The 15,103-nt window shown below is 45.7% G+C and overlaps 1 protein-coding gene across 1 annotated transcript in view; it reads right to left on the bottom strand.

The window, feature by feature from the left end:
• The window catches only part of phf2 (PHD finger protein 2), a 207,560-nt gene that overhangs the window by 145,423 nt on the left and 47,034 nt on the right, over positions 1-15,103 (bottom strand). The window contains exons 4-5 of the mRNA XM_052474590.1: positions 11,279-11,439; positions 2,459-2,600 (exon numbers count right to left, since the gene is read on the bottom strand). Of these exons, the coding sequence (XP_052330550.1) occupies positions 2,459-2,600; positions 11,279-11,439 (303 nt within the window). The remainder of the gene's footprint in view (positions 1-2,458; positions 2,601-11,278; positions 11,440-15,103) is intronic.

Here is a 15,103-nt window from a genome sequence, read left to right as displayed (position 1 = left end):
TCAGACAGACAGACAGTCAGCTACTGGGACAGACAGACAGTCAGCTACTGGGACAGACAGACAGACAGTCAGCTACTGGGACAGACAGACAGACAGACAGACAGACAGACAGACAGACAGACAGTCAGCTACTGGGACAGACAGACAGACAGCTACTGGGACAGACAGACAGTCAGCTACTGGGACAGACAGACAGTCAGCTACTGGGACAGACAGACAGACAGACAGACAGACAGACAGACAGTCAGCTACTGGGACAGACAGACAGACAGACAGACAGACAGACAGACAGACAGTCAGACAGACAGACAGTCAGCTACTGGGACAGACAGACAGTCAGCTACTGGGACAGACAGACAGACAGTCAGCTACTGGGACAGACAGACAGACAGTTAGCTACTGGGACAGACAGACAGACAGTTAGCTACTGGGACAGACAGACAGACAGACAGACAGACAGACAGACAGACAGACAGACAGACAGACAGCTACTGGGACAGACAGACAGACAGACAGACAGACAGACAGACAGACAGTCAGCTACTGGGACAGACAGACAGACAGACAGACAGACAGTCAGCTACTGGGACAGACAGACAGACAGACAGACAGACAGACAGACAGACAGTCAGCTACTGGGACAGACAGACAGACAGACAGACAGACAGACAGACAGACAGACAGACAGACAGCCACTGGGACAGACAGACAGACAGACAGACAGACAGACAGTCAGCTACTGGGACAGACAGACAGACAGACAGACAGACAGACAGACAGCTACTGGGACAGACAGACAGACAGACAGACAGACAGACAGACAGACAGACAGTCAGCTACTGGGACAGACAGACAGACAGACAGACAGACAGACAGACAGACAGACAGACAGACAGACAGACAGACAGTCAGCTACTGGGACAGACAGACAGACAGACAGACAGACAGACAGACAGACAGACAGTCAGCTACTGGGACAGACAGACAGACAGACAGACAGACAGACAGACAGACAGACAGACAGCTACTGGGACAGACAGACAGACAGACAGACAGACAGTCAGCTACTGGGACAGACAGACAGACAGACAGACAGACAGACAGTCAGCTACTGGGACAGACAGACAGACAGACAGACAGACAGACAGACAGCTACTGGGACAGACAGACAGACAGACAGACAGACAGACAGACAGACAGACAGCTACTGGGACAGACAGACAGACAGACAGACAGACAGACAGACAGACAGACAGACAGTCAGCTACTGGGACAGACAGACAGACAGACAGACAGACAGCTACTGGGACAGACAGACAGACTGGGACAGACAGACAGACAGTCAGCTACTGGGACAGACAGACAGACAGACAGACAGACAGACAGACAGACAGACAGACAGACAGCTAGCTACTGGGACAGACAGACAGACAGACAGACAGACAGACAGACAGACAGACAGTCAGCTACTGGGACAGACAGACAGACAGACAGACAGACAGACAGACAGCTAGCTACTGGGACAGACAGACAGACAGACAGACAGACAGTCAGCTACTGGGACAGACAGACATACAGACAGACAGACAGACAGGGACAGACAGACAGACAGTCAGCTACTGGGACAGACAGACAGTCAGCTACTGGGACAGACAGACAGACAGTCAGCTACTGGGACAGACAGACAGACAGACAGACAGACAGACAGACAGACAGTCAGCTACTGGGACAGACAGACAGACAGACAGACAGACAGACAGACAGACAGACAGCTACTGGGACAGACAGACAGACAGACAGACAGACAGACAGACAGACAGACAGTCAGCTACTGGGACAGACAGACAGACAGACAGACAGACAGACAGACAGACAGTCAGCTACTGGGACAGACAGACAGACAGACAGACAGACAGACAGACAGACAGACAGACAGACAGACAGACAGACAGTTAGCTACTGGGACAGACAGACAGACAGACAGACAGACAGACAGACAGATAGCTACTGGGACAGACAGACAGACAGACAGACAGACAGACAGACAGACAGACAGACAGACAGACAGTCAGCTACTGGGACAGACAGACAGACAGACAGACAGACAGACAGCTACTGGGACAGACAGACAGACAGACAGACAGACAGACAGACAGTCAGCTACTGGGACAGACAGACAGACAGACAGACAGACAGACAGACAGACAGACAGACAGACAGACAGACAGACAGACAGACAGACAGACAGACAGACAGACAGACAGGTGGCATTCAACAAAAATAAATCACGTATTAGGTCTCTCTTGAAATAAGATTTTTATCTCAACAAGACTAATGTGGTTAAATAAAGGTTAAGTAAATAATTGAATTCAATAAAAAAATATAAAAAAAATAGTACATAATTAAAGTATCATTAACATGCCGATGATGAAAATGATTTAGACAAAGCTGTGTTTACCGTGTGTCAGAGAACTCCAGGTTGATAACATTTAATACTTTCTTCCTGCTGGTGCTGAAGTAGTAATCTACAAAGTCCTTCAGCTTCATTTTACTGTCTTTCTGCTTGGTCACATCTATCACATCCACACCGATGTCTGGCCCTGTAACACATACACAACAAACGACAACATTTAAATATGCAGAAGATTAAAGATTACATTCATTATGAACATGAGTCATAGTGGGCAGATGACGCAAAGAGGTGGGCAGAGTAGAGTACGAGCCAGTGAGATCCTATTGCCTCATTCTAGCATCTGCATATCTCCATTAGGGAACGCCTCCATTAGGGAACGCCTCCATTAGGGAACGCCTCCATTAGGGAACGCCTCCATTAGGGAACGCCTCCATTAGGGAACGCCTCCATTAGGGAACGCCTCCATTAGGGAACGCCTCCATTAGGGAACGCCTCCATTAGGGAACGCCTCCATTAGGGAACGCCTCCATTAGGGAACGCCTCCATTAGGGAACGCCTCCATTAGGGAACGCCTCCATTAGGGAACGCCTCCATTAGGGAACGCCTCCATTAGGGAACGCATCCATTAGGGAACGCCTCCATTAGGGAACGCCTCCATTAGGGAACGCCTCCATTAGGGAACGCATCCATTAGGGAACGCCTCCATTAGGGAACGCCTCCATTAGGGAACGCCTCCATTAGGGAACGCGCGTGTGCAATAACTGCACTCCTTCTAAACAACGCATTTTTTATAAACGTTGGCAAAGGGCAAAGTCTACTAAACTTAGTAATATCTGGTTCATAACAGGTTCTAGTTTTGGGAACAGAAAACGTTATTCAGATCAAATGTTTAATCGATGAGAAAATGTGCAGAATGTCCCCAAAAATCCATTTCCTTCCATCTTCTCCCACTGCCGGCCACTGGGCTTCCTCTCAACACCATATTTGGTAGTACCAACTTCTCCCACTGCCGGCCACTGGGCTTCCTCTCAACACCATATTTGGTAGTACCATCTTCTCCCACTGCCGGCCACTGGGCTTCCTCTCAACACCATATTTGGTAGTACCAACTTCTCCCACTGCCGGCCACTGGGCTTCCTCTCAACACCATACAGTACATCTTCTCCCACTGCCGGCCACTGGGCTTCCTCTCAACACCATATTTGGTAGTACCATCTTCTCCCACTGCCGGCCACTGGGCTTCCTCTCACTACCATATTTGGTAGTACCATCTTCTCCCACTGCCGGCCACTGGGCTTCCTCTCACTACCATATTTGGTAGTACCATCTTCTCCCACTGCCGGCCACTGGGCTTCCTCTCACTACCATATTTGGTAGTACCATCTTCTCCCACTGCCGGCCACTGGGCTAAAAAAATCACTACCATATTTGGTAGTACCATCTAACACTGCCGGCCACTGGGCTTCCTCTCACTACCATATTTGGTAGTACCATCTTCTCCACTGCCGGCCACTGGGCTTCCTCTCACTACCATTTTGGTATACCATCTTCTCCCACTGCCGGTGGGCTTCCTCTCACTACCATATTTGGTAGTACCATCTTCTCCCACTGCCGGCCACTGGGCTTCCTCTCACTACCATATTTGGTAGTACCATCTTCTCCACTGCCGGCCACTGGGCTTCCTCTCAACACCATATTTGGTAGTACCATCTTCTCCCACTGCCGGCCACTGGGCTTCCTCTCACTACCATATTTGGTAGTACCATCTTCTCCCACTGCCGGCCACTGGGCTTCCTCTCACTACCATATTTGGTAGTACCATCTTCTCCCACTGCCGGCCACTGGGCTTCCTCTCACTACCATATTTGGTAGTACCATCTTCTCCCACTGCCGATCACTGGGCTTGCTCTCACTACCATCTTTGGTAGTACCATCTTCTCCCACTGCCGGCCACTGGGCTTCCTCTCACTACCATTTTGGTAGTACCATCTTCTCCCACTGCCGGCCACTGGGCTTCCTCTCACTACCATATTTGGTAGTACCATCTTCTCCCACTGCCGGCCACTGGGCTTCCTCTCACTACCATATTTGGTAGTACCATCTTCTCCCACTGCCGGCCACTGGGCTTCCTCTCAACACCATTTTGGTAGTACCATCTTCTCCACTGCCGGCCACTGGGCTTCCTCTCACTACCATATTTGGTAGTACCATCTTCTCCCACTGCCGGCCACTGGGCTTCCTCTCACTACCATATTTGGTAGTACCATCTTCTCCACTGCCGGCCACTGGGCTTCCTCTCACTACCATATTGGTAGTACCATCTTCTCCACTGCCGGCCACTGGGCTTCCTCTCACTACCATATTTGGTAGTACCATCTTCTCCCACTGCCGGCCACTGGGCTTCCTCTCACTACCATATTTGGTAGTACCATCTTCTCCCACTGCCGGCCACTGGGCTTCCTCTCAACACCATATTTGGTAGTACCATCTTCTCCCACTGCCGGCCACTGGGCTTCCTCTCAACACCATATTTGGTAGTACCATCTTCTCCCACTGCCGGCCACTGGGCTTCCTCTCACTACCATATTTGGTAGTACCATCTTCTCCCACTGCCGGCCACTGGGCTTCCTCTCAACACCATATTTGGTAGTACCATCTTCTCCCACTGCCGGCCACTGGGCTTCCTCTCACTACCATATTTGGTAGTACCATCTTCTCCCACTGCCGGCCACTGGGCTTCCTCTCAACACCATATTTGGTAGTACCATCTTCTCCCACTGCCGGCCACTGGGCTTCCTCTCAACACCATATTTGGTAGTACCATCTTCTCCCACTGCCGGCCACTGGGCTTCCTCTCAACACCATATTTGGTAGTGAGTGGAAACGACAAGCAGATGCTTCACATTTACACATCTGGTGAAATATCTCCTTGTTCAATCTTGTGGCAGAACTGGTGCAGTGGTGTCAGTTTGAGCTCTAGATTTAAACAGCAGGTAACAGCTCCCTCTTGTGGTTCCGGATAGTAACAGCATAGTTATACAAATCAAATCAAATCAAATGTTATTTGTCACATACACATGGTTAGCAGATGTTAATGCGAGTGTAGCGAAATGCTTGTGCTTCTAGTTCCGACAATGCAGTGATAACCAACAAGTAATCTAACTAACAATTCCAAAACTACTGTCTTATACACAGTGTAAGGGGATAAAGAATATGTACATAAGGATATATGAATGAGTGATGGTACAGAGCAGCATACAGTAGATGGTATCGAGTACAGTATATACATATGAGATGAGTGTGTAGACAAAGTAAACAAAGTGGCATAGTTAAAGTGGCAAGTGATACATGTATTACATAAGGATGCAGTCGATGATATAGAGTACAGTATATACATATGCATATGAGATGAATAATGTAGGGTAAGTAACATTATATAAGGTAGCATTGTTTAAAGTGGCTAGTGATATATTTACATAATTTCCCATCAATTCCCATTATTAAAATGGCTGGAGTTGGGTCAGTGTCAATGACAGTGTGTTGGCAGCAGCCACTCAATGTTAGTGGTGGCTGTTTAACAGTCTGATGGCCTTGAGATAGAAGCTGTTTTTTAGTCTCTCTGTTGGAAACATTTACTTTATAACTGAAATATGACAGATTAAAACACATTTAGGTGAAATTAAATATCAAATGAAACAAAATGAACAAAATACAATACATTTGAAATATACTCTATATAAAACAATAGACAAGAAAGAATCTCTGAGATCAAAAACAATACTAGAAGTGTTGGTTACAGACAGAGACTCACATGAACTGAATGAATCGAGAATAATGAGTGAGGAAGTTAGAGGCATAAATATCATACCCCCACCCAAAATGCTAAACGCCCCCCGTTATTGTAATAGGGAGAGAGGTTGGAATGTCTTGGGGGTACGATGTAACCTTTATTTAACTAGGCAAGTCAGCTGAGAACAAATTCTTATTTACAATAACGGCCTACCGGGGAACAGTGGGGTAACTGCCTTGATCAGGGGCAGAATGACAGATTTTAACCTTGTCGGCTCGGGGATTTGATCTAGCAACCTTTCAGTTACTAGTCCAACACTCTAACCACTAGGCTACCTGCCCCCTCTACACTCTAACCACTAGGCTACCTGCCGCCTCTACATTCTAACCACTAGGCTACCTGCCGCCCCTACACTCTAACCACTAGGTTACCTGCCGCCCCTACACTCTATCCACTAGGCTACCTGCCGCCCCTACACTCTAACCACTAGGATACCTGCCGCCCCTACACTCTAACCACTAGGATACCTACCTCCTCTACACTCTAACCACTAGGATACCTGCCGCCCCTACACTCTAACCACTAGGCTACCTGCCGCCTCTACACTCTAACCACTAGGCTACCTGCCGCATCTACACTCTATCCACTAGGCTACCTGCCGCCCCTACACTCTAACCACTAGGCTACCTGCCGCCTCTACACTCTAACCACTAGGCTACCTGCCGCATCTACACTCTATCCACTAGGCTACCTGCCGCCTCTACACTCTAACCACTAGGCTACCTGCCGCATCTACACTCTAACCACTAGGCTACCTACCTCCTCTACACTCTAACCACTAGGCTACCTACTGCCCCTACACTAACCACGAGGCTACTCTAACCACTAGGCTACTCTAACCACTAGGCTACTCTAACCACTAGGCTACACCCCCCCCCTCCCCCCAGTGTACTGTATACTCAGTGTACTGTATACTCAGTGTACTCAGTGTACTGTATACTCAGTGTACTGTATACTCAGTGTACTCAGTGTACTGTATACTCAGTGTACTCAGTGTACTGTATACTCAGTGTACTGTATACTCAGTGTACTCAGTGTACTGTATACTCAGTGTACTCAGTGTACTGTATACTCAGTGTACTCAGTGTACTGTATACTCAGTATACTCAGTGTACTGTATACTCAGTATACTCAGTGTACTGTATACTCAGTGTACTGTGTACTCAGTGTACTGTGTACTCAGTGTACTGTGTACTCAGTGTACTGTGTACTCAGTGTACTGTATACTCAGTGTACTGTATACTCAGTGTACTGTATACTCAGTGTACTCAGTGTACTGTGTACTCAGTGTACTGTATACTCAGTGTACTGTGTACTCAGTGTACTGTATACTCGGTGCACTGTACACTGCATTAGGATTAGTATTTAGCCCCTTTGCTTTCGACGTTGTGTTACGTTACAAAACTAAAATCCTCAGCAACACAATACCCCATAATGACAAAGAAAATACTCGTTTTTAGAAACGTTTGCAAATGTATAAAAAAAAAATGAAAATATCACATTTACATAAGTATTCAGACCATTTACTCAGTACTTTGTTGAAGCACCGATTACAGCCTCAAGTCTTCTTGGGTATGACGCTACAAGCTTGACACACCTGTATTTGGAGAGTTTCTCCGATTATTCTCTGTAGATCCTCTCAGGTTGGATGTGGAGCGTCACCGTAAAGCTATTTTCAGGTCTCTCCAGAGATGTTAGATCGGGTTCAGGTCCGGGCTCTGACTGGGCCCCTCAAGGACACTCAAGACTTGTCCCGAAGCCACTCCTGCGTTGTCTTGGCTGTGTGCTTAGGGTCGTTGTCCTGTTGGAAGGTGAACCTTCACCCCAGTCTGAGGTCCTGAGCGCTCTGGAGCAGGTTTTTATCAAGGATCAATCTGTCCTTTGCGCCGTTCATCTTTCCCTCGATCCTGACTAGTCTCCCAGTCCCTGCCGATGAAAAACATCCCCAACAGCATGATTCTGCCACCACCATGCTTCACCGTAGGGATGGTGCCAGGTTTCCTCCAGACGTGAAGCTTGGCATTCAGGCCAAAGAGTTCAACCTCGGTTTCATCAGAACAGAGAATCTTGTTTCTCATGGCCTGAGTCCTTTAGGTGCCTTTTGGCAAACTCCAAGTGGGCTGTCATGGTCCTTTTACTGAGGGGTGGCTTCCGTCTGGCCACTCTACCATAAAGGCCTGATTGGTGGAGTGCTGCAGAGATGGTTGTCCTTCTGGAAGGTTTTCCCATCTCCACAGAGGAACTCTGGAGCTCTGTCAGAGTGACCATCGGGTTCTTGGTCACCTCCCTGACCAAGGCCCTTCTCCCCTGATTGCTCAGTTTGGCAAGGCGGCCAGCTCTTGGAAAAGTGTAGGTGGTTCCAAACTTCTTCCATTTAATAATGATGGAGGCCACTGTGTTCTTGAGGACCTTCAATGCTGCAGAAGTGTTTTGATACCCTTCTCCAGATCTGTGCCTCGACACAATCCTGTCTCTTGAGCTCTAGCGACAATTCCTTCGACCTCATGGCTTGGTTTTTGGTCTGACATGCACTGTCAACTACGGAACCTCATATAGACAGGTGTGTGCCTTTCCAAATCATGTCCAATCAATTGAATTGACCACATGTGGACCCCAATCAAGTTGTAGAAACATCAAGGATGACCAGTTGAGACAGGATGCACCCTGAGCTCAATTTCGAGTCTCATAGCAAAAGTCTGAATAATTATGTAAATAAGGTATTTCTGTTTAAATTTTTTATAAATTTGAAACAATGTATCAAAAAACCTGTTTTCACTTTGTCATTATGGGTTATTGTGTGTAGAATGATGAAAAACAGTTAATTGAATCCACTTTAGACTGTAATGTAACACAATGTGGGGAAGGGGTCTGAATGCTTTAGACTGTAATGTAACACAATGTGGGGAAGGGGTCTGAATGCTTTAGACTGTATAGTGGAAGTGAATTTATCCCAATACTTTTGGGGACAATGTAGAAAGTGCTGTACTTTTCTAAACGGTTCACCCTCAAATTAAAATCTAATTACAGTTTAAAATGGGGGTACTATGTACCATAAATGCCCTCATGTAAAACTGACAGCCTGCACTTTAACCTCAGTCATTGTATCATTTCAAATCCAAGTGCTGAAGTACACAGCCAGAACAACTAAACATGTGTCTCAATACTCTTGGAGCTCATTGTAGTACTGTAGTTCTCCACTAGAGGTCGACGATTAATCTGTGCTGAAGTACAGAGACAAAAAAACTAAACATTTCACTGTCCCAATACTTTGCGCTCATTGTAGTACAGTTTAGTTCATCAGCCATGGTGTACAACATTGGTAGCTAAGCGCTGGACTACGGTCAACAGTCCATACCTAAATAAACCAATAAAAGGATAGAGGACGCCCCGCCCGGGGTCCCCGGGAGGACGCCCCTAGGAGGACGCCCCTAGGAGGTGGTGGTCCCCGGGAGGACGCCCCTAGGAGGTGGTGGTCCCCGGGAGGACGCCCCTAGGAGGTGGTGGTCCCCGGGAGGACGCCCCTAGGAGGGAATAATTTTGCACGCCCAATTTTTCAGTTTTTGATTTGTTAAAAAAGTTTGAAATATCCAATAAATGTCGTTCCACTTCATGATTGTGTCCCACTTGTTGTTGATTCTTCACAAAAAAATACAGTTTTATATCTTTATGTTTGAAGCCTGAAATGTGGCAAAAGGTCGCAAAGTTCAAGGGGGCCGAATACTTTCGCAAGGCACTGTATATGAAATACAAATGGTATAGAGGGAAATAGTCCTATAATAACTACAACCTAAAACTTCTTACCTGGGAATATTGAAGACTCATGTTAAAAGGAACCACAAGCTTTCATATGTTCTCATGTTCTGAGCAAGGAACTTAAACGTTAGTTTTCTTACATGGCACATATTGCACTTTTACTTTCTTCTCCAACACTTTGTGTTTGCATTATTTAAACATGTTTCATTATTTATTTGAGGCTACATTTATTTTATTGATGTATTATATTAAGTTAAAATAAGTGTTCATTCAGTATTGTGGTAATTGTCATTATTACAAATAAATAAATACAAATTTAAATCAGGCGATTTCGGTATCGGCTTTTTTTGGTCCTCCAATAATCGGTATCGAAAAATCATAAAACGGTCGACCTCTATTCTCCACGTCCATGTAGAAGGTAGGAGAGGACATCTCCGGTATTACTAAAGCTGTTAGAGCAGTAGACAGAGACAGGACTATACGTACCAACATGGTTCTCCACGTCCATGTAGAAGGTAGGAGAGGACATCTCCGGTATTACTAAAGCTGTTAGAGCAGTAGACAGAGACAGGACTATACGTACCAACATGGTTCTCCACATCCATGTAGAAGGTAGGAGAGGACATCTCCGGTATTACTAAAGCTGTTAGAGCAGTAGACAGAGACAGGACTATACGTACCAACATGGTTCTCCACATCCATGTAGAAGGTAGGAGAGGACATCTCCGGTATTACTAAAGCTGTTAGAGCAGTAGACAGAGACAGGACTATACGTACCAACATGGTTCTCCACATCCATGTAGAAGGTAGGAGAGGACATCTCCGGTATTACTAAAGCTGTTAGAGCAGTAGACAGAGACAGGACTATACGTACCAACATGGTTCTCCACATCCATGTAGAAGGTAGGAGAGGACATCTCCGGTATTACTAAAGCTGTTAGAGCAGTAGACAGAGACAGGACTATACGTACCAACATGGTTCTCCACATCCATGTAGAAGGTAGGAGAGGACATCTCCGGTATTACTAAAGCTGGTAGAGCAGTAGACAGAGACAGGACTATACGTACCAACATGGTTCTCCACATCCATGTAGAAGGTAGGAGAGGACATTTCCGGTATTACTAAAGCTGTTAGAGCAGTAGACAGAGACAGGACTATACGTACCAACATGGTTCTCCACGTCCATGTAGAAGGTAGGAGAGGACATCTCCGGTATTACTAAAGCTGTTAGAGCAGTAGACAGAGACAGGACTATACGTACCAACATGGTTCTCCACATCATTGATGTAGAAGGTAGGAGCGGGCATGGACATCCCCAGACCGTCCTTCTTCAGAACCAGGATCGGCTCGTTAAAACCAACCTCTTCCAGGTAGTCCATCGTCAGCTGACTGCTGGTCAGCTTCACCACAATGTCCTCAGAGCTGTAAGACATAGATTACATTACAGAGCCTTCAGAAATTATTCATACCCCTTGTCCTCTGAGCTGTAAGACATAGATTACATTACAGAGCCTTCAGAAAGTATTCATACCCCTTGTCCTCTGAGCTGTAAGACATAGATTACATTACAGAACCTTCAGAAAGTATTCATACCCCTTGTCCTCTGAGCTGTAAGACATAGATTACATTACAGAGCCTTCAGAAAGTATTCATACCCCTTGTCCTCTGAGCTGTAAGACATAGATTACATTACAGAGCCTTCAGAAAGTATTCATACCCTTGTCCTCAGAGCTGTAAGACATAGATTACATTACAGAGCCTTCAGAAAGTATTCATACCCCTTGTCCTCTGAGCTGTAAGACATAGATTACATTACAGAGCCTTCAGAAAGTATTCATACCCCTTGTCCTCAGAGCTGTAAGACATAGATTACATTACAGAGCCTTCAGAAAGTATTCATACCCCTTGTCCTCTGAGCTGTAAGACATAGATTACATTACAGAGCCTTCAGAAAGTATTCATACCCCAGTCCTCTGAGCTGTAAGACATAGATTACATTACAGAGCCTTCAGAAAGTATTCATACCCCTTGTCCTCAGAGCTGTAAGACATAGATTACATTACAGAGCCTTCAGAAAGTATTCATACCCCTTGTCCTCTGAGCTGTAAGACATAGATTACATTACAGAGCCTTCAGAAAGTATTCATACCCCTTGTCCTCTAAGCTGTAAGACATAGATTACAGAGCCTTCAGAAAGTATTCATACCCTTGTCCTCAAAGCTGTAAGACATAGATTACATTACAGAGCCTTCAGAAAGTATTCATACCCCTTGTCCTCTGAGCTGTAAGACATAGATTACATTACAGTTCCTTCAGAAAGTATTCATACCCCTTGTCCTCAAAGCTGTAAGACAGATTACATTACAGAGCCTTCAGAAAGTATTCATACCCCTTGTCCTCAAAGCTGTAAGACATAGATTACATTACAGAGCCTTCAGAAAGTATTCATACCCTTGTCCTCTGAGCTGTAAGACATAGATTACATTACAGTTCCTTCGGAAAGTATTCATACCCCTTGTCCTCAAAGCTGTAAGACATAGATTACATTACAGAGCCTTCAGAAAGTATTCATACCCCTTGTCCTCTGAGCTGTAAGACATAGATTACATTACAGTTCCTTCAGAAAGTATTCATACCCCTTGTCCTCTGAGCTGTAAGACATAGATTACATTACAGAGCCTTCAGAAAGTATTCATACCCCTTGTCCTCTGAGCTGTAAGACATAGATTACATTACAGTTCCTTCAGAAAGTATTCATACCCCTTGTCCTCAGAGCTGTAAGACATAGATTACATTACAGAGCCTTCAGAAAGTATTCATACCCCTTGTCCTCTAAGCTGTAAGACATAGATTACAGAGCCTTCAGAAAGTATTCATACCCCTTGTCCTCTGAGCTGTAAGACATAGATTACAGTTCCTTCAGAAAGTATTCATACCCCTTGTCCTCAGAGCTGTAAGACATAGATTACATTACAGTTCCTTCAGAAAGTATTCATACCCTTGTCCTCAGAGCTGTAAGACATAGATTACATTACAGTTCCTTCAGAAAGTATTCATACCCCTTGTCCTCTGAGCTGTAAGACATAGATTACATTACAGAGCCTTCAGAAAGTATTCATACCCCTTGTCCTCTGAGCTGTAAGACATAGATTACATTACAGTTCCTTCAGAAAGTATTCATACCCCTTGTCCTCAGAGCTGTAAGACATAGATTACATTACAGAGCCTTCAGAAAGTATTCATACCCCTTGTCCTCTGAGCTGTAAGACATAGATTACATTACAGTTCCTTCAGAAAGTATTCATACCCCTTGTCCTCAGAGCTGTAAGACATAGATTACAGTTCCTTCAGAAAGTATTCATACCCCTTGTCCTCTGAGCTGTAAGACATAGATTACATTACAGTTCCTTCAGAAAGTATTCATACCCCTTGTCCTCTGAGCTGTAAGACATAGATTACATTACAGTGCCTTCAGAAAGTATTCATACCCCTTGTCCTCTGAGCTGTAAGACATAGATTACATTACAGAGCCTTCAGAAAGTATTCATACCCCTTGTCCTCTGAGCTGTAAGACATAGATTACATTACAGAGCCTTCAGAAAGTATTCATACCCCTTGTCCTCTGAGCTGTAAGACATAGATTACATTACAGAGCCTTCAGAAAGTATTCATACCCCTTGTCCTCTGAGCTGTAAGACATAGATTACATTACAGTTCCTTCAGAAAGTATTCATACCCCTTGTCCTCAGAGCTGTAAGACAATAATAGAAAATAAATAACATGTACAAATAAATACACAATGACTAACAATAACATGGCTCTATACACTGGGTACCAGTACTGAGTAGATGTGCAGGGGTATGAGGTAATAACATGGCTCTATACACTGGGTACCAGTACTGAGTAGATGTGCAGGGGTATGAGGTAATAACATGGCTCTATACACTGGGTATCAGTACTGAGTGGATGTGCGGGGGTATGAGGCAATAACATGGCTCTATACACTGGGTATCAGTACTGAGTGGATGTGCAGGGGTATGAGGTAATAACATGGCTCTATACACTGGGTACCAGTACTGAGTAGATGTGCAGGGGTATGAGGTAATAACATGGCTCTATACACTGGGTACCAGTACTGAGTGGATGTGCAGGGGTATGAGGCAATAACATGGCTCTATACACTGGGTATCAGTACTGAGTGGATGTGCAGGGGTATGAGGCAATAACATGGCTCTATACACTGGGTATCAGTACTGAGTGGATGTGCAGGGGTATGAGGCAATAACATGGCTCTATACACTGGGTACCAGTACTGAGTCGATGTGCAGGGGTATGAGGCAATAACATGGCTCTATACACTGGGTATCAGTACTGAGTGGATGTGCAGGGGTATGAGGCAATAACATGGCTCTATACACTGGGTACCAGTACTGAGTGGATGTGCAGGGGTATGAAGTAATAACAGGGTCAGATGGGCCCAATAACAATACACTGGGTACCAGTACTGAGTGGATGTGCAGGGGTATGAGGCAATAACATGGCTCTATACACTGGGTACCAGTACTGAGTGGATGTGCAGGGGTATGAGGTAATAACATGGCTCTATACACTGGGTACCAGTACTGAGTGGATGTGCAGGGGTATGAGGTAATAACAGGGTCAGATGGGCCCAATAACAATACACTGGGTACCAGTACTGAGTGGATGTGCAGGGGTATGAGGCAATAACATGGCTCTATACACTGGGTACCAGTACTGAGTGGATGTGCAGGGGTATGAGGTAATAACAGGGTCAGATGGGGCCCTTTAACTACTGACCCAGAGTCAGATGGGGCCCTTTATCTACTGACCCAGAGTCAGATGGGGCCCTTTATCTACTGACCCAGAGTCAGATGGGGCCCTTTATCTACTGACCCAGAGTCAGATGGGGCCCTTTATCTACTGACCCAGAGTCAGATGGGGTCTTTATCTACTGACCCAGAGTCAGATTGGAGCCCTTTATCTACTGACCCAGAGTCAGATGGGGCCCTTTATCTACTGACCCAGAGTCAGATGGGGCCCTTTATCTACTGACCCAGAGTCAGAT

Source organism: Oncorhynchus keta, chromosome 21, assembly GCF_023373465.1.
Source record: "Oncorhynchus keta strain PuntledgeMale-10-30-2019 chromosome 21, Oket_V2, whole genome shotgun sequence".
In the NCBI taxonomy this organism is placed as follows: Eukaryota; Metazoa; Chordata; class Actinopteri; order Salmoniformes; family Salmonidae; genus Oncorhynchus; species Oncorhynchus keta.
Note: the sequence above shows the minus strand (reverse complement) of the source record. Positions and strands in the feature narration are given on the sequence as shown.